The sequence below is a fragment of the Xyrauchen texanus genome, chromosome 23 (genome assembly GCF_025860055.1).
Source record: "Xyrauchen texanus isolate HMW12.3.18 chromosome 23, RBS_HiC_50CHRs, whole genome shotgun sequence".
In the NCBI taxonomy this organism is placed as follows: domain Eukaryota; kingdom Metazoa; phylum Chordata; class Actinopteri; order Cypriniformes; family Catostomidae; genus Xyrauchen; species Xyrauchen texanus.
The window spans coordinates 37,181,751-37,209,397 of NC_068298.1; the positions used below are offsets into that span (position 1 = coordinate 37,181,751).

The 27,647-nt window shown below is 42.8% G+C and overlaps 1 protein-coding gene across 1 annotated transcript in view; it reads left to right on the forward strand.

Annotated features, from left to right (window-relative positions):
* The window catches only part of LOC127617121 (pro-neuregulin-2, membrane-bound isoform-like), a 126,681-nt gene extending 99,744 nt beyond the window's left edge, over positions 1-26,937 (forward strand). Inside the window, exons 5-11 of the mRNA XM_052089024.1 lie at positions 4,182-4,240; positions 5,436-5,459; positions 18,556-18,658; positions 21,968-22,091; positions 22,878-23,011; positions 23,744-23,968; positions 25,240-26,937. Of these exons, the coding sequence (XP_051944984.1) occupies positions 4,182-4,240; positions 5,436-5,459; positions 18,556-18,658; positions 21,968-22,091; positions 22,878-23,011; positions 23,744-23,968; positions 25,240-25,885 (1,315 nt within the window). The 3' untranslated portion in view covers positions 25,886-26,937. The remainder of the gene's footprint in view (positions 1-4,181; positions 4,241-5,435; positions 5,460-18,555; positions 18,659-21,967; positions 22,092-22,877; positions 23,012-23,743; positions 23,969-25,239) is intronic.
* Positions 26,938-27,647: the final 710 nt, after the last annotated feature.

Here is a 27,647-nt window from a genome sequence, read left to right on the forward strand (position 1 = left end):
GTTTGGGACAGGTGTTTTCATTTTCCATGCATTGAGCTCGATATTGACCATATATGACCGCACTGAGTTTGCGACAAGAGTCACAATATAGAAGAAAATCCATGTAGTAATCTTGAAATGAAGAAAGTTGCTTTTGAATATGTTACCACTTGCAGTTTGCTATTGCTGTTACAGAGAAAGATTTAGAGAGTTGAATGGCAGCGAGACAGTCTTACCGCATGCCAACATTTCTTCAAATTAATAATTTGAAGAATGGCACAAGCCGTTCAACAAATCCTGCCCCAAATTCATGCTTCAGTAGGAAATATGTCAATAGTGTAAAGTAAGCTGTGCTTAAAGCACTTCACTGTGAAAATGTGCTTTTTTCTGTTCACAAAGGGTCTCAAGATTCAAGAAATACATTGCACAGTTATTGAAATTTTTTGGATTCAATCACGTTGAACAAAAATAAATGTGATAATTTCCAGGACATTCATTAGCTACATAAATTTGCAACTTTTAAAAAATATATAAAATATTTGATCAAATTGCCTCAAAAATAAAAAGTTCTGTAGTAATTTAATCACCCTCATGCATGCTTGCTCAGGTAAGAACTTGAGCTGTTTAGTACTAAAAAATGATGCATATTCTCACGTGAACGTGCTACTGTGAACAAGCTTGTCTCATGTTGCTTATTAATGTGCAACAGACGTCAAGATTTCCTCTGAAAAATGACATGCTGTACATTTCTGGTTCTTTCTCTCCAAATCTTATACAACCAATATGATCACACGGGAAGTCGGCATGCTTTTCCAAAAATTCCGGTACCCTAGGATCAGCAACAGTATGCCGACTCTCTGACATGTCTTTTATCAGACATGTTTTCACCATAGTTACTTTCCCTTGTGGTGCAACTGTTAGCGCATGGTGTTAGTTGCAAAAGAGACCACAGTTGGATCCCCATTCAAATCACGTTTGTTTAAACAATCACGAGCATGATAAGGAGGTTGCATTTTTATCAATTACATTGCATTTTGTCTCTCCTAATGGTTGTGGTTAGATTTGGGTTTTGGTTGGGGGGGGTAGATGAAATAAAATAAGCATTTCTTTTCACTGTTTTACACCCTGTTCTGCTGAAAACGATTCTGTTTACAACATGCTTCTAGTGACCTCTCCTGGATATAAATGGATGGCACACTTGTTTATATAAGTCTAAAACACTTTCTGCTTTATGGTCTGGGGCAGTGTTTTTCAAATTCGGTCAACAAGATTAGGTTGATTGAATGCCTTCTGAAGACTTGGAATTTTAATCTATATTTTTTACACAGATTTTTGTTTTAGTTATAATTTTAGTCTTTTGAACTGTAGTCAAAACTAAAAAGATTTAAATAAACATTTATTCATTTAACCTCTTGCAACCCAGTATCCACATGCATGGATGATGTATTTTGGCTTCACTACATGCTAGAAGTCTTCACGTGTACACTTGAATCCAAAAATCAGAGGTCCGACCCGAGGTCACACACAAAATGTTGATGAGTGCCTCGGACATGGGTCGGGACTGATAGTAGGTCTTGGGTAATTTTTTAATTAATGTGTTTTTACCAGATGGACCCGAGAAGACCCACATTCTTTTATAATATGCCAACTTTCTATTAATCATTTTGGGTGTTTAACAGTTTTTTATTATTTAAAACAAATACATATTAAATAACAAGTGATACACCTGTAAGCCTACACAAAAATCCTGCCACTTTCACGTTAACGGCAGTCACGTCAGGCTTAACTAATAATCTAAATGTTTTATTCACAACCAATCATACAAAATTTTAATGAGCTCATAGCAGACTGCTGATAACATGAAGAGGAATTTCTCGAGTTATATATAGATATCGACTTTATAGAGATTTAAAAAAGCCATAATTTTTTTTTTTAAAAAGCCAGCCAGCACTTGGGAGCTTGTGAGTGCGCAAATTAGTTGCCAGGTAAAATAAAGTGCAAAATGAAATTTAACAGAAGGTGTCATGCAGTCTATGTAGTCATAAACCATAGGCTACACAAAGCACTTTACTCAATTCTAATTAAATTAAAAATAACAACAAATGATTAAATGATTGTGTATTGTTAAATGATGCATAAAATAATGCATTCTCTAAAACTAGGATCTCAGATAAAGCAGATCAAAGACAGACACAAATCAAAATAAACACAAATGCCATTTTTACTTTATCACTCGTTTATCTACACCGGTGTCCAAAAGTTTGGAGTAATGTACAGAGTTTGCTCTTATGGAAAGAAATTGGTACGTTTATTCACCAAAGTGGCATTCAACTGATCACAATGTATAGTCCAACTGCATCTGAATTATACAACAAAGTGTTGCCAGGGCACTTCTCAATGAGGTGAGATAAAATACAGTATGCATAACATATTTCTCTCACAGATATTGCAACTTCATCGCGAGTGAAAGAGTGCTGGTTTTGCCGTGTTCCGTGTGTAATTACCAAACCCTCCTTGATACTGGTGCATGCTTACAGTATGTGGATTATGGGGCATTATGGCACAAAAAAAACATATTAGTTATTTTGAATACCTTTCAAAATTAACACATCTGTGGTTCATTTCACTTCATTTTAATATTGATTTTGTTATATTTGATTTTGTTATCACTGTACATTACGGTTCTATTCATTAAAGGGACAGTTCACCCAAACAATGAAATTCTCTCATTATTTACTCACCCTCATGATATCCCAGGTGTGTATGACATTCTTTCTTCACCAGAACGCATTTGAAGAAAAATATTTTGGTTCAGTTGGTCCTTAAAATGCAAGTTTTCTTTTTAAGGTCCATAATTTACAGACAGTCAGCATAAACTTCATCCATACGACTCGATATGATCGCTTTTGGTGCAAAAAAAAAGATAAGTGTCGAGAGGGTGGAGTCCAAGCGGTCTCTCATGTGACGTGTTCGTGTTGACATGGATACGGAGATTTCTCACAATCTCCACTCTGTTGAGACATCCAGGATAAGCACACAAACGCACCATTGTGTTTAAAGAAACAGATAATAACAGATCTAAACAAAAACCACTGAAGCTTCTGTACAGCATTCCTCCTTCTCACTTGTAAACAGCGCTGCTCTTCCGGCTGTGTCGCACATGCCTTAGTTCTTGAATCTTGCGTGTTTCAAGTGCCAATGTGATTACATCACATGTGCTCACCGCTGAAGAATGGAAGCATGATTTAGAGTAAAAACAAAAGTACTTGAAAATTTATATTTTTTGCACCAACATTAATTGTATCGCTTTAGAAGTTATTAATTTAACAGCTGGAGTTGTATGGATGAAGTTTATGCTGACTGTCTGTGATTTGTGGAGCTTCAAAAGAGAAATCTCCATTCACTTGCATTTTAAGGATCTACTAAGCTAAGATATTTTTCTATATTTGTTAAAATGTGTTCTGGTGAAGAAAGAAAGTCATACACACCTGGGATATCATAAAGGTGAATATGATCATTTTCGTTTTTGGGTGAACTATCCCTTTAAAATTTGTAGGAAATAGGAAAACTATTTGCTCTAAAAAAAAATGTTACAAATAAAAAAGAGAAATGGAAAATGTACACAGCAGACATGCTCTGGTCTCAAGAGGTTAAACATGCATTAAACTTAAATAAGACCTTGTGAAAATAAATTCCTGCAATAACAGCATATAATGAGTACAGTGTAATATTCGCTACTTAGTGTGTTGTGAATTCTTCATACTTTTAGAGGGTAAAATTTCCATTACAGCAATGGCTTATTCACAACCTGAGATCTGCATTCTGACTTGCACGTAACTTAGTTCACCTGTGTGTTTGCTACATTGCCTGTGCAGAAGTAATATTATAGGCTGTCTATGTTGTGGTGGATATAACTGAATAATCTCATATTACCTTAATGGGGTGTGTTTGAATAAGCTGATGAACCCATCAGTAAAGTAGTACTTCCGTTTGCATGTATTTACATCCAGTATACATCATCTGGAGGAACAGCTCTGCCTTGAGTTGGGTCACATGGGTTGTTCTCTGTTGTTCTAACTGCATGTCTCTCGTCTCTCTCTCTCTCTCTCTCTCTCTCTCTCTCTCTCTCTCTCTTTCTCTCTCTGCTCTCCCCCCTCCCTCTCGTACCTTCCTTCCTCTGTTGGTTTGTTTCCTTCCATCAGGTGTCCAAACGATTATACCGGCGAACGCTGTCAAACCTCCGTTATGGCCGGTTTCTACAGTATGTCCATTTCTTCTTCCTGTCTGTTTGTCTATCTGTCTGTCTATCTGACTGTCACTCTGCCCTGAAGCTGCATGCTGGCTATGATGTGCGTGTGCACGTACAGTCTCTGCCTCTGTATGTCCATTTCAGTTTTTATTTAGTTTGACTTATTGGAGAAATGTAAGTAGAACGTCATTGATTTGAAGTGTTAAAGGGATATTACAGGATATGGATAGCGTATTGATATATTATTAAAGAGATAATATATCAAAAGATAAGAAATAGTACAAAAGAAGTGGACCAATAATGTGCTAATTAAAAAAATAAAGCATGACGCTTTTTATTGTATATTAGGTTCCAATATATTACAATTTGTGTTACTTTTATACATTATACAGTATACATTAAACAAGACATGATATAATCAAGAGTGTGAACTTCGTCTATCAGACAGATTTATGAAATGTTTGATAGGGACTCATGTAAGATTGTGGTTGTTGAGTGATTTTGATACTGTTTTTCCAGATTTTTAACAGTGACTGAGGCATGATGCATGACCCTTTGACCTCTTGAACTACTGCTTTCCAAACAGTAATATATTGCTAGAGAAACAGTATCATGCATGCTGTAGCTGAAGATGTGTTGAATTCGATGAATTTGGACACGTTCTGTATTATGAAAATGTAACATTGTGATTAAACAAAAGCCATCTGTTTGTCGATTTGCCTATAAGTCATTAGAAACTACATTATTTGTGTCTACACTCATTTGTTATTGACTGAATTTTTTTGTGTTATACATTGTGCTTTTCTCTGTAATGCTTTTGTTTGTTTATTTGTTTTTTCTTAAATCTTTAACCCAGAAATGAGGTCTAGTAAATATGGCAGTAAGTGTGGCTGTCTGTGTCTGCATGCATTTGCACGCTTGCTCACTGTATGTATTCTTAACAGGAAAGGTGTTGTGTTGTTTATTGGTATTTTTGTTTGTTTCGTTTTCATTTTCATGAGGAATATGGAGTTGGCCGGTGTTTGTCTGCATTGTCTGTCTGTTACTGGAACGTACAGTCACTCACCTCAGTGTCTCAAACAAAACCAAAACAAACAACACTACTAATCGCATAAGCCGCCTCTACCTCAACAAGTGGACATTTTTACCTGAAACCTGTTTTCTTGTTTTTTCTTTGTTTTACATTGTCAACTTTCTGCATTGGCAGAGCATCTTGGAATTGAAATCATGGGTATGAAGTTATTATTTGTTTGATTCTTTAGTTTTTAAGGCTCATGATATAATTTTATGACCTAGTGTGACAAAGCTTTTTTACATCAGAATTCGTCTCGTTCTATTTTCTCTGTCCTATATTTGAGCACAAATGCATCCTCAGCTTCTGATATACTTTTTCAACTCAAAGTAACACTCATTTTGGGAATATGGAAAGATACACGTTACCCTGCTGAAACAAACAGCTTAAACCAGCCTAAGTTGTTTCATTGGTTTTGGCTGGTCTCCCAACCTGGCCGGACTTGTCTGTTTGCTGGCTTTAGAAGGGTTTTGGTCACTTGTTAGCTGGTCAAACTGGGAGACCAACTGAGAACCAGCTTAGCCAGTTAGGATACCAGCTAGACCAGTTGAAGACCTGTTTGGCTAGGCTTGAGACTAGCAAACCAGTTTAGGCTGGTTTAAGCTGTTATTTTTTGTTTGTTTGTTTGTTTCCAGCAGGGTGGACTAGTAGATGAATATTTCGAAAAAACAAATAGTTCTGACTCAGATATCTGATTGGATGAGCCGAGTCTACTCTTACATAAAAAGTAAAAAGCCGCAAGAGGCCGTGTTACAGTGATTGTACTATAGCCTCTCTTGACGTTCTAAGTTCTAGCTAGGCCTTATACTGCTGCAAACATCAAGTTTAGTTCAGTGGTTCTCAACTGGTGGGTCGCAACCCCAAAACTGGTCTGTTCTTATATGGTCAGGAGGGAAATAGCAGGGGAAAAACAATGGTAAATGCAAAACTGCAGTAAACTTTAGCCATGATTTTCATAGTAAAACTATAGTAATAATACAGAAAAATCAAAATGTTCATAAATATTGTAATAGGGCCCTGGGTAGCTCAGTGGTAAAGATGCTGGCTACCACCCTTGGAGTTCGCTTGCAACGCGCTCAGCAAGCCATGTGATGTCTCAGACGCATCATCCGCCACCCAGATTGAGGCGAGTCACTAAACAACCACGAGGACTTAAAAGCGCATTGGGAATTGGGCATTTCAAATTGGGTGAAAAATAAAAAAATATATTTTAATAATTCTGGTTACGACAGTTTACTCTAGTCGCACTATAGTTATTTTGGGGTACAAGTACCATTGTTTTAATTCACATTGGTGTGATTTGTTGAAAAACCATAGGGGTGGGGGACAGGGACATGTCAATGTGAAAGTCATCATTGTAATTTTAATGTAGAAATTCAGATGACGGTGTAATTTATATCAAAAGTTGTTTCAAATTCTTAAACTGTAGTCTAAAACTACATCAAATAATTATTTTAACTGAATTTAGTTTAATCAAAATAATTAACTGTATTGACATAATAATTGATTTAATAATTAACTATTATTAACTGTAAACTATGTTAAAGAATTAATAGGAGGCATTTAGTGAGGGGGCTGGAATAAGAGAATATTCCCCAAAGGAATGATGACGATCCAACACGTGGAATGCTTAGTCGGTGCAATTATTCTTCCTGGATTCTGTCAGGAGATGCAAGGTATTTTAATGAGTTTTATCTTTCGCTCTTTCGTGGACCATATGGGCATTCTGGCGAGACAAGAGTCATGCACTGCTGTCTCTGCTCGATTTCTTTCAGTGGCTGCATGGATGTCACTCTTTTAAGTCAGCTGTTGGATCAAGTGCAAGTGTAAACAAAACACAGTGACCATAAGCACCACATATTGTCCCCCCATAAAGAATGCTGGGGCCATTGTGGCGAACCTACTTGCTCTCAGTTCCCTCCATGATCGCACATTCTTCCCTGTTCCTTGCTTGGGAAGATGGTTTATCTGGCATTCTCTGCTGTAAATACATTAAAAGTGACTGCTATTTACAATTGCCTGATCGAATTCGGCCTCTGTCTTCATGACCAAAGGTTTGAGACATGCATAACAGAATTCGATGTTCATCAAGTACAAGTGCACGCAAAACAAAGTGAACATAAGCACCACACGTTGTCCCCCATAATGAATGGCAAAACATTTTTCTCAATTAAATATTCCCCCCAAAATTTAGACACTTTTTCTTGTTGAAAATACTAGGGAAAAGCTTTATTCTGTCAGCATCCCTGCTGTAGATTTACTAATTATTTATGCATAATACAATAAAGCCAAAACTTTATCAAATTCCCTTCAACCATAGCTCAGCAACTTTTATCGCTGACTACCACCTCTGGAGTCGCGAGTTTGAATTCAGGGTGTGCTGAGAGACTCCAGCCAGGTCTCCTAAGCAACCAAATTGGCCCGGTTGCTAGGTAGGGTAGAGTCACATAACCCCATTGTGGTCGCGATTAGTGGTTCACGCTCTCAATGAGGCATGGGGTAAGTTGTGCGTGGATTGCGGAGAATAGCATGAGCCTCCACGTGCTGTGAGTCTCCGTGGAGCCACGTGATAAGATGTGTAGATTGACTGTCTCAGAAGTGGAAGCAACTGAGACTTGTCCTACACCACCTTGATTGAGGTGAGTAACCACCTTTGCGTTTTCTTAGATTTGCATTCAGGAGCAAAGCGTACCAATTTTGCATCCTTCCGCTCAGAATTGCAATGGCACTACGCATTTTCACAAAATGCTTTGATGCAGCGTTGATGCCCTTGAAGCTTCAAGGCATCCGCGTTTTGCATTATCTCGATGATCGGTTGGTGTTAGCGCACATGGAGACTTTGGCTGCCTACCATCAAGATGTTGTTCTGAGCCATTTAAGCAATCTAGCTCTGTGTGTAAACCTAGACAAGAGCATCCTGTTGCCAAAACAACAGACTCTGTGTATAGGTATGGAGCTAGACTTGCAGGCAATGCAAGCGTGCCTGTTTCCAGCTCATATTTCTGTCAGTATGCAAGTGTCTAGCGATGTTCAGAGTGGGACGCATTCTCCCTGCGAGAACATTTCACAGGCTTTTGGGGCTCATGATTGCGGCTTCCACTGTCATTCCCCTGGGCATGTTGTATGCAAGACCTTTTCAGTGCTGGATGAACTCCACTAAGGGACTTCAATCACTGACACATGCGTTCCGTCTCTTCAAAGTGACACGTGAGTGCTACCAAACTATGTTACCATGGAAACGGACCCGCCTTCTGATGTCGGACATTCTGTTGGGACAGGTGTGTCGCCACAAGGTGATAACGACAGAAGTCTCCTCCATGGGTTGGGTTGATGTATACGAGGGTCATCCAGCCTATGGGTTTTAGACGGGTCAGCAGCAATATTGGTTGTTTGGAGATGGTCACGGTGCTGCTGGTGTTAACGTTTTCCTTCCAGAGATTCAGGACAGCATGTCCTCATCAATTCAGGCAAAAGGATGGTGGTGTCCTACATCAATCACCAGGGAGTTGCATTCTTCTGTGGGCATGGGACAATGTTCTGTCTCTACGAGCTGTACATGTACTGGGCTATTTGAATTTGGAGCTATTCCAACAGGGCTTGGTGCCCAGGCAGTGGACATTACATACTCAAATTTTGGAACAAATCTGGAGAAGGTCCGACAGAGAGGAATTAGACCTGTTTGCTTCAAGCGATAAATCGCACTGCATCAGTGCATTGGTGCATCAGTGGCTGACAGCGCATCTTTACACGTTTCTACCATTTGGTGCCCCCGGCCAGACTTGTGGAAGTTATGGATATGGCCCCTCAATGGGATGTTATTTAGAAATATGGGTTCTTTTACGAGAGGTTCTCTCGTAATGCGTAAGCTAGCTTACGCTACGGGAAAGATTCATCTTTTCTGAGATATTGAAGCCAAAAAATTATCCTTAATTTTGTATCCATTGTCAACGCAGTGCAGCAACTGCATACCTTGAGCGGGCTAGCTAGCGAGCTCATAGGTTGCTCTGCGGCAACTGCTGCAGCCTATAGACGAACTTGAGTGAACTTGCGTCCAATGACAGGCGCCCGCGCCGTCACTGCATCAAAGCCCGCCAAAATGGCCGTGGCTAGAGTGCATATAAGCGTAAGTTTGTAGGCTGGAACCCTGATTTTCATCTATTCAGCGAAGCTCTTCGCATCTCTGAACTGCAGAAGCCGTGTCGCCGTTCGAGGGGCATCTAGCAAGCTTGAACAGCGCTCGAAGAAGCCGGCCGTCTTCGCCACCTTCAGCAGTCCTGCGAGCTACGCCATCCAGCGACGTATCCTTTTTAGAGCAAGCAAGTTCCTCAGCGAACTTCACAAAAAGAGCAACGAGCGTCTTTTTTAAGATGCCTCGCACCACCTGCGCCTCATGCGGCGCCCCTCTCAGCGCCGGAGACCGCCACCTCATCTGCGCTCTCTGCCTGGGACTGGAACATGCAGAGCTCGCCCTCGCTGGCGGCGGATGCGACCTCTGCGAGGAGCTTCTGATGTTGACCCTGCGGGCTCGACTCGAAGCACTCAAAACCGAAGCCTTTCGTTTCACCACGCAGAAAGAAGCGCCGCTCCCAAAGGCTGCCGGAACCGGTGTTAGAAGCGACTACCTCGCCGGAGCCTCTCCCTCGAGCCTCGCTTTCACCCTTCCCGCCCTCCCGGGACGCGCAGTTTGCCGCCGAGCGGCCGCACTGTTGCCATCTCGGATGACGAGGCGGAGGATAAGGGCTGCTGTTCCATCATGGCTTTGGACAGCGAGGAGTGGTCAGGCTCCCAAGCCTCCTCCTCGGCCCAGGAATCCAGCAGGACCCGCGCCGGAGTCGAGGAAGAACTAACGCACCTCCTTACACAGGCCGTTGACTGCCTCGGGCTCGAGTGGTCACCGCCATCTGAGCAGGCTCCCAACAGACTCGACGGCTGCTTTCTTCAGAGCCGTCGCCGCGCGGCGCCCGAGGCCCGGGCCGCGCCCTTCCTGCCGGAACTCCACGCCGAGCTCTCTAAATTGTGGAATGCGCCTCTCTCGGCCAGGAACCGATCCCACGTCTCCACCTCTCTTGCTCTGGTGGACGGCGCCACCGAGAGGGGCTACTCTTCCATCCCCCGGTCGAGGATTCGGTAGCAGCACACCTTTGCCCGCCCTCCGCGAGATGGCGGTCTAAGCCAGTGCTCCCGTCTAAGGCCTGCAGAACTACTTCCGCCTGTGTTGGCGCGCCTATGCGCCGCCCGCCAAGCCGCATCTGCTCTGCATTCCATGGCCGTTTTACAGATCCTCCAAGCGGACCTTCTCCGAGAATGGGATGAGAAAGGCAGGCACCCAGAGGCTGTTTCAGATCTAAGGAGCGCGACAGATCTCGCCCTTCGCGCCACCAAAGCTGCAGCTCAAGCCCTAGGGAAGTGCATGGCCGCGCTGACCGTGACCGAGAGACACCTATGGATAACACTAGCCGATATGGGAGAAGCTGAGTGCTCCACGTTTCTCAACGGCCGCTCTCTCCGTCCGGTCTCTTCAGTTCCGCGGTGAGTGGCATTGTTGACCGTTTTTCGGAAGTCCAGAAAGCCACCCAAGCCATGAATCTCTTCCTGCCTCGTCGCGCTAGCTCCTCTGCAGGCCGCCCACATGACCAGCCTCCTGCACAAGCCTCTTCACAGCGCCCAGCTCAGCAAAGCCAGACTTCTCAGCGTCGACAGGGCGGCCACCCTAGAACGCGCTCAGACAGCCGCCGCAGACCGCCACCCCCCCGCGGGCCTCGGCCTAAGATTGCATTGAAACCTGAGCAACCGAAGTCCTCCTAGCTTTGTTAAGGAAACGACGGCTCAGTCCCGCCGCGGCCGGACCACCGTCAAAGCTTCGCCCCCTGTCAGTCCCCTTCTCTCAGGCTACTGCAGTCGTGGATTCAGCAGCTAACAAGCCGGTGATACTGCCGCTTGCCTGCACTCAAATGCCGTTTTCACGGCGGACAAAATAAATTTTGTGAAAAGCAAACATGCCTTATGTGTAGAAAATGTGCCCACAATCCAGTGTTCACCCCTACACACAAGCATTACACTTCCCGTGTCCCTATCAGAGCCCACTCACATAAAGCAGGCACAGCCAGCTCGAGTGTTAGAGTCAATAAACGCGCCCACGAATCCGTGCGCGCGCCCCTTCTCTGCCCGCTCTGTCACACGGCCAGCAAACACCTCTCTGTATGTAAGTCCCATGCCCGTGACTATGCTCGCGCATCACTTCACAGATGTGACTCTTTCCCCATTCACCTCAATCGGGAAGTCACTCACAGAACAGCCTGTCCCTGCTGTCTGCGAGCAGTCATGCATAAGCACATTCTGTTCAGCTCGCTGTGTGCGGCAATCAGGGCGACTTGGCCATTCACCCTCTAGCGTTACGCTTCAAAGCGTGGAAAGCTATCCCAGGGATTTCCAAATGGGTGTTAAGCACAATAAAACAGGGCTATTTGCTACAGTTCGATCGCCGCCCTCCCCGCTTCAGAGCGCGGCTCGAAACTATTGTGAACACGGAAGCAGCCTGCATGCTTCGTTCAGAAATAGCAAACCTTCTGTGCAAAAGGGCCATAGAGAGAGTGCCACCTTCTCTGAGCGAGTCGGGGTTTTACAGCCGTTATTTTCTTGTCCCCAAGAAAGACGGCGGCCTCAGACCAATATTAGATCTCAGGGTTTTGAACAAGGTGCTCGCAAAAAGACCGTTCAAAATGCTTACAATCAGGAAACTCCTCGCGCATGTGCGCCGGGGGACTGGTTTATTTCTCTCGATCTGAAAGATGCTTACTTTCAGATTCAGATAAATCCCCGTCACAGGCCATTCTTGAGATTCGCCTTCGACGGCCAGGTTTATCAATACACCGTCCTTCCGTTCGGCCTGTCTTTAGCACCCCGTACTTTCACGAAGTGCATGGATGTGGCGCTCGCACCCCTGCGGAGTCAGGGCTTGCGAATTCTGAACTATTTGTACGATTGGCTGATTTTGGCACAGTCACATACGGAGCTTCTGTCTCACAGGACAGTTCTCCTCAGTCATCTGATCAGTTTGGGCCTTGCAGTCAATTGGACCAAGAGCTCACTACAGCCCAGTCAGGCAATTTCCTTCCTTGGAATAGAACTAGACTCCATGGCGATGACGGCTCGCTTATCTACACAGCGCGCGCGCCGTGTTCAGTGACTAGCCGCAACCTTTCAGATGAACAGCCTCACGCCTCTGAAAAAATTTCAGAGAATGCTAGGTTACATGGCCTCAGCCGCAGCAGTACTTCAGCTGGGCTTACTGTGCATGCGCCCGCTTCAGCATTGGCTAAACACCCGCGAGTATCGCCGGGCTTGGGCCACGGGCCGCCAGCCGATCAGAGTGACTCAGACCTGTATCTCAGCTCTGCAGCCCTGGGCAGTGGCCGAATGGTATCAGCGGAGAGTGACGATGGGAGCTGTATCTCGCCGAAAAGTCATCTCGACAGACGCGTCCAACACGGGTTGGGGCGCGGTCTCGCGAGGGCTCTCCGGTTTTTGGCCTATGGTCAGTTCAGGAAAAGCTCCTTCACATAAATTGTCTGGAAATGATAGCGGTCGATGCACGCTGCGTGCGCTTCCTCCCGATCATTCAGGGTCACCACATCCTGGTCCGTTCGGACAACAGATCTGTGGTATCCTATCTAAACCGTCAGGGCGGTGTCAGATCCAGGAACCTCTTCCATCTGACAAAATGCATACTGAGTTGGTCCCAGTGCCACCTGCGCGCGCTGAGGGCGACGCACGTGCCAGGCCATCTGAACGACAGCCCAGACAGACTGTCCAGAGACAATATTCCCCCAGGGGAATGGTCCCTGCACGCTCAAACAGTCCAGAAGTTATGGAGCATATTCGGCAGAGCAGACATAGACCTCTTTGCGTCAGAAGAGAACTCTCACTGCCCAGTATTTTTCTCGAAAAGCGAGGACGCACTGGCCCAGGACTGGCCCAGCATCCGATAGCGAATGCGACGCCAATCTCCTTTGCCCAGTCAGAGCACTGAGATTGTATACTGCGCGCTCCGCTTCTTTCAGACGCTCTGAGCAGCTTTTCGTTTCGTTCGGAGTGTGCACCAAAGGTTTCGCCGCCTCGAAACAGACACTGTCTAGATGGATAGTGGACGCTATTGCTGCCGCGTACGCGTCAAAAGAATAGGCATTAGGGCTCACTCCACTAGAGGCCTGGCCTCCTCGTGGGCATGGTCCAGCGGGATTTCCATTCACAACATATGTGTGGCAGCGGGCTGGGCTTCCCCCTCCACCTTTGTCAGATTTTACAATCTGGAAGTGCCCGCCCTGCAGGCGAAACTACTAGCGGTTTAATACGCTACAGCTCCCCTGGTGAGCTGCACTGATGGGACACATTCCACACAGACCGGCACCGCCGCTCTGTCTTTTCCTTCCCACTATGTGCTTATGTATTACACACACACTGGCCCGCACTCTTGCCGGCCAAATATTATTTTCCCACTCACAAGGGCTCCCCCGGGTCCCCCCCACCCCCGGGGCTCATGCAGTGGATGCTTGGCGCACACGGCGTTGACAATGGGTTCCCGTAGCGTAAGCTAGCTTACACAATACGAGAGAACCTCTCGTAAGAGAACGAATCGGTTACCTTACGTAACCTCGGTTCTCTCTAGAAGAGGGAACGAGTATTGCGTAGCCGTCCGTGCTCGCGCCACGAGCGATTTTCGCTTCATTCAATGAAAACCAGGGTTCCAGCCTACGAACTTACGCTTATATGCACTCTAGCCACACCCATTTTGGCGGGCTTTGATGCAGTGACGGCGTGAGCGCCTGTCATTGGACGCAAGTTCACTCAAGTTCGTCTATAGGCTGCAGCAGTTGCCGCAGAGCAACCTATGAGCTCGCTAGCTAGCCCGCTCAAGGTATGAAGTTGCTGCACTGCGTTGACAATGGATACAAAATTAAGGATAATTTTTTGGCTTCAATATCTCAGAAAAGATGAATCTTTCCCGTAGCGTAAGCTAGCTTACGCAATACTCGTTCCCTCTTCTAGAGAGAACCGAGGTTACGTAAGGTAACCGATTCGTTATCCCCCGCTGTGGTTGATACTATTCTAAATGCTAGAGCTCCATCAACTAGGAGGCTTTATATGTTCAGCTGGTGTTTTTTTGCTTCTTGGTGTATGGCACAAGGTGAAAATCCAGTTCACTGCCCTGACGGTACAGTGCTGGAATTTTTGCAGAAATGTCTCAGGGCCGGGGTTGACTTAAAATGTTGGTGCTATAGCAGCTGAGCATGCACTTATCAATGGAGTCTCTGTCTGTAGACATTCTCTTGTCTTTCGTTTTATGCATGGAGTACACAGGCTTATAACTTTTTGTCCCATCCGCTTAACTTTATAGGATTTATCTGTTGTTTTAGAGGCGCTATTGGGTGCTCCACTTTGGTTACTGCATCAGAGGTGTTTCTGTGTCCAAGCAAAGTCTCATTGGCTTATTGATGCAAGTTCAAGTGCTTACGAAGAGCGCAGTTTACATTCGCCTTTGGGTATTCGAGCCCATTCTACGAGGAGCATGGCATCCTAATAGGCTTTGGTGAGAGGTGTGTCCTTGGAGGGCATTTGTATGGCAATAGGGAGGTCAATTCCACATCCATTTGTTAGATTTTATAATCTGGACAAGGGATTGACTCCTGCTTCCCAGGTTTTCTCTGGTGGAACAAGAGTAACCTCATAATTCCTTCTTTTTATTTGGATGCTTTAGCTCGCTGGTGCAGCACTATATGCTTGCCACAGGCTTAGCGTGAATGTATATCGCTCCCATAGTGATTACGCAGCTTGTGTTCCTACGAAAGGGAACATCTCAGTTACGTGGAACGGAACCCTTGTTCCCTGATTGGGAACGAGACACTGCATAGCTGGCCATACTCTCTAGCAGCTGCATAGGTATTGTAGAAAATCTGCAGAAAATCTGACTCGATACTATGAAAGTGAGTGCTTTTATGGAGCCCATGACGTAGCTCCATAGTGGCGTCGCTTAAGTGCCATCAGCCAATAAATTGGGGTGATTGTATAAGGGCTTCAGGCCACGTGACACTTAGACTTGTCACATAGCATTTATGCAGTGTCTCGTTCCCACTCAGGGAACCAGGGTTACATTCTAAGTAACCAAGACTTTTTCATGCATTTAAGTGTTTATTCTGGAGTTTGCAAATGCATTGTTCTGAAACGGCATGAACATTTTAATGCAGCCTTCCTTACGCAGTTTAAGGGATTAAAAACTGTTAAGAGAAAGCGCTTTCATACACATTGTTTCTGTCAAAGAAGATATCTTACACCCATAATGTTATCACATAAAGTAAGTGGCATTCTTGGCTGTGTTTCAAATGCAATAAATCAACCTCTGTAGGGCACTTTGAAGGGATCATAATTGTCATGTTGTAAGATCACTTCAAACTGAATTTCTATTAAAATAATATAAATTGAATGGCAACCATTGAAGAGTTTGCATGTGAATTATAAAGTCTGATGTAGAGGGAAACTCCACTTTTGAAGTACAATGCATCTGTCTCATTACATATCACATGCCGCTTTCGTGTCTTCAGCAGCTTTCTTACATTAAACGCCTTGCTAATGTGCATATATATATTTTTGGTATACGTTCTGTATGATCTCTGCGGAAGGTATTACTCCACCCCCTGCGTAGCTCTATATTGGGAAACCAATGTGATTTGAACTATGGTTGTGCGACATACTACGGTTATTAACTAGTTCATTTCTACATTGATGCATGCTTTGGTGGTTATGCATTGAGTTACGTCATTGTATGGGAAATGCACCCCAGGTTGTGTGATATGACTTAATCTTCGATAACCAAGAATAAAACTACCACTAAAAAAAATAAAAACCAGATTGCATTAAATATGCATTTGCTTTCACCAAGGATAAACATGTAAATTACTGGTTGAAAATTGCATGAAGCCATCGAAAATCAAGAGACCTTTAGAAATGAAAATTGTGATTCAGAGATTCAGTGCGATTATCACTGTCGGCCGTGAACAGTGCCGAATGGGCCGCGATAAGCATAAATGAGCCACCGCATTACGCAGAACGGTGCCGCGATATGCAGACTCAGACAGCCCACCCCTCCTGTTTTGGGCCAGTTGCCATGTAAAATTCAGGCCTGAATTCTCTTCCAAGTCCAGCCCTGGCCTGAAGTATCATATGTTTTTAAGAGTCATAGTCAGTCGGGGCAGTAAACGCAACTCCAGCTATTCAGGCAACAAACCAAACTTACAGCAGACAGCACAAAATAAGGAGGTGTACAAAAACAGATGGACAGAGCGCAACTCTGAATGCAGGGGTCTCAGGGCATGTTTTTCTACATTTCAAACTACATTTAACTTGACATAGCTTTAACATGAAAAATGTTGTGTTTTTGATGCAACGCAACCAAGTGAGACATGCCAAAAGCATTCATCTGACGCATTTGTGTATAATATAGATCAAATTGAATTATTTTTATTTGGGGGCCTTTCTTGGCAAATCATTTGCAATAAACTGTGGTTAAGTCAATTAATTAAGTGGCATATCATGTCATTAATTAAATTCAACATTTTTATTGATTGACAGACATACTTTCAATGTTGGACTCTAAGAACATTTTTGTTTACTTTTGTAGGATTAACAATTTTGTTATTGTGTTGGGTTGCTACTTGATGTCCAAACTAAAATCTGGGTCCTGAATCAAAACTAGTTGGGAACTACTGATCTACTTTCTAATTCTCCATTAATGACTACATTTAATAAAACATAATTTCCCTTTTTACCTGCCTACAACGTACCATAAATCTCAGAGACGAGTGAGACAAAAATGAGTGTTGCATCTCTTCTCTGTTTCTCTCTGCACTAGAGTACATTAGCAGTTAGTGTGGAGACATCTCGCACTAAGTTTTCTTTCTCTTGTATACTCTGTACTCTGTCTGTTTCCTGTAACAAGCATGCAATGCAATATCAGTGTCTGACTCAACCGCCCCCTCCCTTTTCCCTCCCTGCGTTTCTCTTTTATTACACACTCATTCCCTACTGTTTGGCCCTCGTTTGTCTCCTCTCCTTCCTCTCGTTTTTTTTTTTTTTTTCGTTTTTCGTATCTCCATGTTCTATATGTTTCCTCAGTTGCTGCCCACTTGCAGTACACAAGAGGATGTTTCTAATATTATCATATTTAAAAATCAGATCTAGAAATATATATATATATACATAATGTGGTCAAAACATCTGAATAGATGGTCTTCATTAAACCTGAAGCTTTTATTGAAAGGAGCCCTTCATCAGATTTAAAGTCAACATGAACTAGCGTTCACAACACATTGTGCAACTGTAATGTGATTTCTAAATGAAAACGGAATATTCAGTGAGAACAGGGACTTGATACAGGGTGGGAATAGGTTTTGATTTTATCCATCGGGAACTGATTAGATCATGAAAGGTGGAAATTGGAGTGGAGGGGTTCAAACATGAAGCCAAATAAGCCAAAACATTAGGCAAAAATGAAAGTCATTGCAGAAGTGGAGCTTTTAAATGAAAGATTACAACAATATTTGTTGTGTTTTATGGGGGGAATAACGTGAAATAATGAATGCTGAACATGTATTATGCAATAGGGTCAACTTTGGTTTCGTGTGGACTTTAATGCACATTTAGCTTGAATTTGCTGTAAATATTTATATGAGAACTGTACGTTTCTAAGCCCTGATTATTCCCGACTGATTTTTTTCAACAGAGTTTTATGAATAGCTCTCTAAAGAACTCTTCTAGAAAACATTTGTTTGTGTGTGTTTTAACCCTTAAAGGTATGCTCTCATGCAAGAATATAGGCTAAGATCACTCTGTCTTCCAAAATCATTGGATTACATATAGGATAATGCATGCTGCCTGATATTAGCTAAGAGAGATGTATTCTAGCCCTCAGTGCCCATTAAGAAATTAAGTTTTTAGTTTTGGATATGTTTATTTTTAGCTATTACAAATATAACTAACATGTTTTCAGCTATGTTTTTTTTAATCAAATGTAGAAAGTGTTGAGGCCTGAATGGGTTTGTTTGACTTTATCTATTTTGTGGCTTAAAGGCTGCCACTGATTCAATGGTTGTGTGTTTGTATGTGTGTGTGTCTTTGTGCTCAATGGGCATTGTTTATATGTGTTTATATGTGTGTCTATGTCTGTGCATATGTGTGTGCTTGTCCACATATCTTTTGCATTCAGAGGCAGAGGAGCTGTACCAAAAACGTGTGCTGACGATAACAGGCATCTGTGTGGCACTGCTGGTTGTTGGCATCCTGTGTGTGGTGGCATACTGCAAAACCAAGTAAGCCCCAGGAGCTCTATTCATCAATAGATCAGTAAAGAGCTTTGCACACTCACAGATTAAAATATAAAAGCATATCTTTAAAAACATTATCCACATTAGGGGTGGTGGGACAATCAACATCTTATATGCTAAATGAGTCATTTATATCATGGTTATTTTTAACAGAATAAAATTTAAGAGAAAATGGTTTATCTATTTAATAATCATATCATAATACCTATTTCTGGAAAATCCAGTTTATTAAGTACTGTACTTTACAATTGTTTATTGGTAATTCAAACACGTATACAACATGGCGGACCTGTAAAATATCATAATATGATATAATAATATGTCATAATATGTCTTACCCTAACCCTAATATAGGCATTACATTTTAACAAGCCTCCTATACAAAACTTTATTTTAAGAATTGAAATCTTAGTGAACAAACTTTTACTAGAGTGTATTGAAGAAAACTAAAAGATTCACTTGCTGAAAAGTAATTTTTTAAGACAGAAATGTTTCACATGTGTTTTCCATCTGCAAGCGATACATCACTCTTGCTGACGGGCTTGAAAGCTGTTCTCTAACAGAGCTTATCGAGACTGATTGCATTCCATATGAGCGTATGAAACTCATGATGTTTGGCTCGACGTCTCAAACCTTGCATGCACACTTTCGTATTAGGTGTATGATTGGCACCCTACAAGTGCCACATAAAATATTCATGTTCGGCAGAGATAAAGGTAATGCTATATCGCTGGTCTCTTATTAGTGCAATATGAATGCACTTAGGTGAGGCACTTTCTGTTGAGGGTGGGAAACAGACATAGTGGCCTCTGAGACTGAGTTTCTTGAGGTTTTCACTTGAGCCCTAAAAACAATGGCAACTGGATAAAGAGTGTGTTGGTGCCCATTCAGTAACTCAGTGGCCATGTCAGCACACAAGGCCAACTAAAGTGTTCAGTCCACTCTCCTATGTAGGTTTACAAGGTTCAAGCTGGAGAGAACCTTGGCATAATAAAGGTGTTCACCATTCACCTTGCTATGCCGCCTGTGCTATCCTTTCCATAATTGCACATTTTGACTTGATGTTCTCCCTATGGAGTGAGAGTTCAAGTCTATAGTTCAGCCACCTTTGTGGTACTTCTTAAAAGCACCATGACATAAATTGGCACCCCAGTCACCAATATCTTTGGCCAGTAAATTGGCAGGTCTATGGGAGGAATGGTGTCAGTGGAATAACACCCCTGGCTAAAATTGTCAGAAATCATCATCTCACTTTCCCTGCTGTTTTCAGCCAGAAAAGAGAGTGTACCATCTATTTTTAAGCCCTGTTTTTAACAGCCCTGTTTTAGCAGCACAACTGGCATACTTCGTCAATTGCTCAAGTAACAAACATGTTCACAAAAGTGAGCCGACTAGGTTACCCCAATAGGTAGTGGCGTTTAGCCACTGATGGCCACTATTGTGCAAGATACGGAAAGACAAGTAAACAGTGATACTAGCCATGCCAAATTACACAACAGCCACTGGTTCCTGATGTGGTAGAGCTGTGGATGCTTCCCCATGGGACATTTGCTTGAGGTCAGATCTGCTCTTGCAAGCTTAAGACACAATCTGGCATCCTTGGCCAGAGCTATTGAGACTGTCTGGGCTCTAAACAGGGATCATCTGACACTAAAGGGCTGTGCAAACGGTGTTAAACACCACACTACAGACCAGGGCCTCCTCAATGAGGTGGCCTTATGCCTTGAAGTGGAGACTCTTTGTAAATTGGTGCCCCTCCCGGAGTGAGGACACAAAGCATTGACTCACTCAATCCATGCTCATTGTTTATGTTACTACCATAGTGACCACTGATGGTCAGAAGATGCCTGTTTGGTATGAGATAGAAAAGAGCCTTTTTCACCACACTACCATCCAGGACTGTTACTTAGTGCTGGTGTTAAACACACTTCTGGGTTTCCCGTTTGAGCCACTAGAGGTGGTGAGCATATGCATACTCACTTTGGAGACTGTGCTGTTAATTGCTTTGGCATCAGACAAATGTTCAGTCAATAACACCTGTGTAGAGTTCGGACCAGGTCTGTCAAAGGACATTCTTACACCCAGGGAAGTTTTTGTGCCCAAAGTGCTGGCAACCCCCTTTAGGTTGTTATCCTACGAGCATTCTCCCCTCCCTCTCTTTGAGTTGGACAAGGTGATGAGGCAACAAATGCTCTCCCTAGTAAAAGCTTTGCACAAGTACATTGAAAAAGCCTGTCAATTCAGGTTATCAGAACAATTGTTTGTTTGCTTTGGAGGCTGCACATAGGGTTTGACCATCTTTAAGCAAAGAATTTCCAACTGGGTCGTGGATACTATTGCAATTACATATTACTTGCAAGGCATTCAATGTCCCTTGGGCATAAAAGCCCATTCTACCATGAGTATGGCCTCCTCCTAGGCATGGTCTTCGGCAAAGGCCGTGTCTCTAGAAGACCTACAGTATGTCTGGTTCCAAGTTGGGCTTCCCTTAACACCTTGCCAGGTTTTATAACTTCCCTCTCTCCCCAGATCTTTACAGAGGAAGACTGTTGTTTACTGACCAATTGGTTAGTATTGGTGTTACTCTGTGGTCTCTTTATTCCCACTCAGGTGAATGAGAGTATGTGTACGATGTTTCACGAACATGTTGGCCAGGCGATCACTCTGCTCCCATCCTTCCCACTAACTGGGATATAGGTGTTAAGATAACCCTCCACTACCCAGCATGTCTAGTGTCTCTGTCGTGGCATTGAGCCATTGGTTTATTGCTCCCACATCCCTTCCTATTTCTCAATATAAAGGGGTGGCTAGGGCAATGCTTTTGACTACCCTATAATGGCTAGTAGGCATTGCAAATCAGTGCTTCAATTTTATGGTATACAGCTCCTGTAGTGTCAGTTTCTGATGCAGCGTCAAAAGTACCTTCTTGAAAGGGAACGTTTTGGCTACTAGCATAAACTTGGATCCCTGAGAAGAGGGAATGAGATGTGTAGCTGGCCACTGCTACTGATTTTTTGCTTTTATGGGACAAGAGAAATCCAGCCAATCAAATAAAAATAACCACCAACCAAATCGGTGTGATGGTATAGGGTTTCTAAGTCCGACTCCTGATGGGCTCTCCCATAATGTCAGCTTCTGATGCAATGTCTTTTTACACAAGTAATCGAAACATTATAATTGTAAGGCTATTGTAACTAAGGGTTTCTAAGCTTAAGTGTTTCTTTCAACTGGGCGCTGTGCCATTGCTGAAGTGGTATAGATGCAGATCACATTACAGAATGGATCTCTCAACAGGAAACAAAGGAAGAAGATGCATAACCACCTGCACCAGAACATGTGTTCAGAGCATTCAAACCGTATGCTGGCCAATGGACCCAACCACCCAGGCCCTGTCTCGGAGGAAATCCCCATGGTGGAAGTGAGTTTTTCTGGGCCTAATTTTATGTTTGTTGATAAATCATTTGCATGTTTTCAATATTATTGATGAATCTTATTATTATTATGAAAGCAATATGCCTTATTCAGTATTCCTTCAGTATTAAATTGCAAGTTAGCTAGTTCTTTATATGCAGATTGAAGTCATGGTCATCACAAGAAGCAATTCTGGAAACAATGCGGAATAGACCATCTTAGGCCAGCTTACATTTTCATGCTGAGTTATGCTCAGGGGCGGGTTTATGATTTCTGAGATCCATGGATGTCCATGGATGTCTTGCTGATTAAGCAGGTTAAGAAGCCTGGTGAGGCCATCAGCATGCCAGTATCCCATGCTGCCTACCTGAATCCCAATCCCAACATATGCTGATGACCAGCAATTCTGGTCTTTTCGACAGGGAAACAACCATAAAAAAAATTCAAAGTTGCTTTCACACTAGATTCTTTGGTGTAGACGTGGGCTCAGCTGGCCATAAAGTTTGGTTAATTTGATTGCTGTGAAAGCCATCATCAAATCTCACCATGGTACGAATGAAGGAACAACACTTGAGTACAATCTGCTGGATGTAAGGGGAATCTGGAAGTAAATTGTTTGTTTATATTTAGCAGTGACACAGTTGTGGTGCTCATATTGATGATGAAAGAATATTGCATACGTTCTCCAGTTTGGAACAACATAACCCAGTGTGAAAGCAGTTCAGCAGGGGTAAGAGGGGACAGCTGAAGTTGGGTTCAGACAACCAATCTCATGACTATTTTTTTATTGCAGTATATATCAAAGAATGTACCAGCAACTGAGCGAGTAATACGACAAGGAACAGAGACATCAGGCAATTTCTCAGGCAGTCAAATGTCATCGAGGTCCCACCACACTTCCACAGCTTCTCACGCTTCCAGTCACCGGTACGGACTGTTATTTCTTATCGCTCCATCAATACATACATTTTCCCATCAATCTGTCTATTTACCCATTCATTAACCAACCCATCAATCTTACACAGCTTCCATCCATCTATCTATTCACTTACCAATTTATGTTCCACCAACCCAGCTATCCTACATAATTTCCATACATCCATTCTTTCATCCACCAATCATCCATCCACCCATCCATCCCTTTATCCATCTATCCATTCTTCCATCCATCCATCCACCAATCATCCATCCATTCCTTCATCCATTCACCCATCATCTATCCACCCAGAATCCATCCATTCCGTCATTCATCCACCTATCACCCATCAAACAATCCATCCATCACTTCATCCATCCACCTACCCATCCATCCAATAAATCATCTACCCATATATCCATCCATCCCTTAATCCATCCACGTTTTATCCATACATCCACCCACCCTTCCATCTATCCATTCATCCATCCATCCTGTCATCCATCCACCTATCCATCTATCTTTGCATCCATCCATCCATCATCCCTCCACCCATTTAACAGCCCAGTTACCCTACTTCATTTCCATCCACCCATCTTTCCTTCCTTCCTTAACACATTTTTTTGGTCTTGGCTTTACTGTTCTGTTTCTCTCAAATTTTCTCTTGTTTCTTTGAACTTGTGGATTATCTCTTGCATATACCCCATCACATATCTTCTCTCTCTGTTGTTCCCATTTCTCAGACATGAGGAGCGCACTTGGAGTATGGAACGGACAGACAGCATACACTCTGACTGTCAGTCAGGGGCAATGTCTTCTTCCATCGGCACAAGTAAATGCAGCAGCCCGGCGTGTATGGAGGCACGCGCTCGCCGTGAGGCATACTTTGGTTATCCTGACACTACACAGTGTCCCCTACAGTATGGAGACTCTTATGACTCCCTGCGGGATTCACCTCACAGTGACAGGTAAGTCATCATCACAAAAGAAGTGTTCACCTTTACAAAAGAAATGAGCTGTGCATATTTATAGTACACATGCGTTCTCTCCTGCTGGTTAAGTAACTGTAAAAAATCAGATGAGGAAACTAAACCTTATATTAACAGAAATTCTATATTTGCAAAGTCAAACATGAAATGAGACTACAGGCTCAGTCACATTTAGCTTTGCACTGCAAACTTCCACAGGTGAAATACAGTCATCATTATGGGAACAGAGTTCTGAATTTATTTCAGCATTCATTTCAGATAACCAAGAATCCAGTAAACATATTTTCATTGCTTTACATTTTTTATATACATTACCACATAGGGCCCCATGCCAGACATGTTCAGTGACTTCTAGAGAATGGTGAAGATACTATTCTGACCTGTGCTTGAGGTACCACCTTTAGTGTGTTAGGAATAGACTGTGTTCCTGTACAAGATCACAAGCCGTGAACAAGATCTAGACCACGACATTAAGTAATGAGACTCAGACCAAGGCCACATTTACGTAACCAATGATCAAGACGCCAACTGGTTAGGAACTTGGCATATTGGCCGGAAAACTCAACAAGCCTCTATTTATAGCGTGACAGCCCTTTCTATAAATGTAAATAAATGTGAACCATGGTCTGTTTAGAAGCTGCCCCACATGATTCTTGTGTTGAGATCAGTATGAATTGTTGTTGGGTGTCTTACCAAATATGAATGTTAGGCATGTTGTAGGGCTAGAAACATACTAGCAAATGCGGATGGGAATGCATGGTCAATGAGTTGCCAATGCACAAACTGTTTCAGCATTCTTAATGTGCATTCTTGCATTGCTGTGGTGGGAACAAAATTAGAACTCAAGGAACTCAATGGAGTTACCTTCTAAAGTCTGTGCCATTAAACTTAATAATCAGGAAAGTTGCTATAAATATATCTTACTTGCTCAGCAAGATTTTTTTTTTCAAACTGGTGCTCTGCCATGGCAGTAGTTGACTTGAAAAAGAAACAGCTCAAACTAGCTCAAACTAATGTTGGCTATGCTGAGAATGTAATGCATACTATGCGTTGTGTCATGAATTGTGGTCTGACATATTTTGGAATGCAACAACTTACAAAATATTGCTTGCGTAGTTAGTAGTGCATTCACAGACTTGCATAGAGTATGTTTTGGGCCAAAGATTGAGGGTTATTATTTGTTATTTTTCTACTTCACCAGTAGCCTTTTCTTTTCTACCTGTACCCTCTTGTGTTCTGTATCTTTTCAGGTATGTGTCTGCTCTGACCACGCCAGCACGTCTGTCTCCAGTGGACTTCCACTCCTCACTGCCCCCGCAGGTGCCTACCTTCCAGATTACCACACCCAACGCCAACCATGCCCTCTGCTTGCCGCCCGCCACCTCCGCTGTTGCCATGGGAGCCTATTCACCTGATGACAACCTGCCACTTCTGCACCATTACCGGCGCTCCCGTCGGCCATATTATGCGGCAGAGAGCACAGGCTCCCTTCCATCCAGCCCGTATCGTTTTGTGGATGATGAGGACTACGAGACCACACAGGAGTACATGACCTCACGAGAGCAGCCGAAAAAGAGCAGCAGTGGCCATCGTTGGCGCAGGAGATCGCGACACAACGGACACGTATCGCAGCGTGCATCAGCATCCAGAAACTACAGCTCGCAAAGCTGCCTGTCAGACAGCGAGTGGGAGGATGATGAGGTAGGCGACCTCGGCCACGGCGAGAGCACGCCGTTTCTCAGTATGCAGAACATGAACGCCACCGAGCCAGTCACCATATGCCGTGCCAATGACACACGGACTTACAGTGACACAGGACGATCTGGTTCCCATGGCAACGTGCCAACGAACAAACTGTCGCAGTCTCGGTCCAGACCAAACAATGCACCCCTTTAAAAAAGACTAACAAAACAAGGATGAACAAATGTATCTAGGAGTGAAAAACAAATGATATGCTATAGACCTGCACCTACGAGAAATATTTTTTATTTTATATAACAGACAGATATTCTAAACAAATGAAATATTTATTTTCATTTCAGCAAATATTGTCTACTTGCTAGCAGCAAAGAATTTTTTTATAGGGGGAAAACTATTTGTATGTTATTTCATTTTTTGATTTACAGCATTATGAAAAAGAATTACGTGCCAATTTTTTCACGAGTTAGAAATTGAATAATATTGTGGTGCCTTTTGCTGTTTGCCGATGAGGGAGGTTCAGTTGAGTTTTTGTAGCCTTTCTTAAACAGACTCTTGGGTTTTATAGACATGTTTCACTGTCTTTTTAGTTTGTTTTGTTTGTTCAGGATCTCCCCATTTGAACTGTGATATTATTCAGACACCATGCAATATCGAATCACTTTTTGTGTAAGGTGTTTGTTTTCATGAGTAGGATTGACATCCACACGTAACAGATGTTAAAATGCAACAGATGTAGATTCATGTGAACACCAACCACACAGAGTGGTTCATTCATTCTGTGCCAACATAATCAATCAGATCGCTGTTTGCTTTTGATTTTTGTTCTAGTTTAGTTTATTGTTTTTCTCAACTGGTCGTTGCATATTGTTTCCATGGAAACAGAGGTTTGCAGGAGTTCACAGGGCACGGCGCTGGGTCACAGTATCGGTCCTGGTGTTCAGGGTTTTCAAAAATGGTAGTCTGTACGTCCAATGAATGTGTTTACACTTCTGTGAGTGTGTGAGAGTAGCGTTTGAATTTTTAATCTCAGTGTATATGTATGTATCTTTGTGTACACAGTAGTGGCTGCCTTTTTGTGTGAGGAAACATTTAGTTTGTGCGTGTAGCATTGTGTATGTCTTCAGGTTAACGTTTTGAGTGTGTGTATGTGTGTGTTTGTGAGTGTAGACATACACCTATGAGTACTAGTGTTCCTGTAAATGTGTGTGAGTATGCTTGTATTACTTTATGATTTCAGTTTTGTTCTTAAATAATGTTACACTAATGGGTTAAAGGGATAGTTCACCCAAAAATGAAAATGTGGTCATCATGTACTTACCCTCATGGGGTTCCAAACCCATATGGCGTTATTTTGTTCCATAGAATAAAAGAGAATTCTTGAAGAATCTTCATGCATCTCAGAAAAGTTCAAAGACACTGTAAAAGTACCAAAAGTAGTCCATGTTACTTGTGCACTATTTTCCACGTCTCCTGAAGCCATTTGATCATTTTATATGAGGAACAGACTGAAATTTAAGTTGTTATTTAGATAAAATCTTCCCTTCCGCTGCAGCCCTTAAATCTCATTCTCTATTCCGCATATTCTCCATTTATGGATCTGACACAGACACAAATGAGAACTCAGAGCTTCCGTAATGGAGAAACATTATGATGAATAACAACTTTAATTTCAGTCTATTCCACGTATCGTATGGCTTTAGAAGGCTTGGAAAACAATGCAAAATGGCATATGGCGCACCACCCCTCACCATACCTGTCAACACTCCTGTTTTTCCCGGGAGTTTCCCTTATTTCACACCCATCTCCCGACCCCCTCCCGTTTTGTTATTTCTCCCGGGAAACTCCTGTAATTTGTATGGCCCTTGTTATATGAATAATCACATCAATATATAATTCCAAGGTTGTCCAGTTGCCAGATCTTGTATGAAACACATCCTACTCACACAATCGACATATC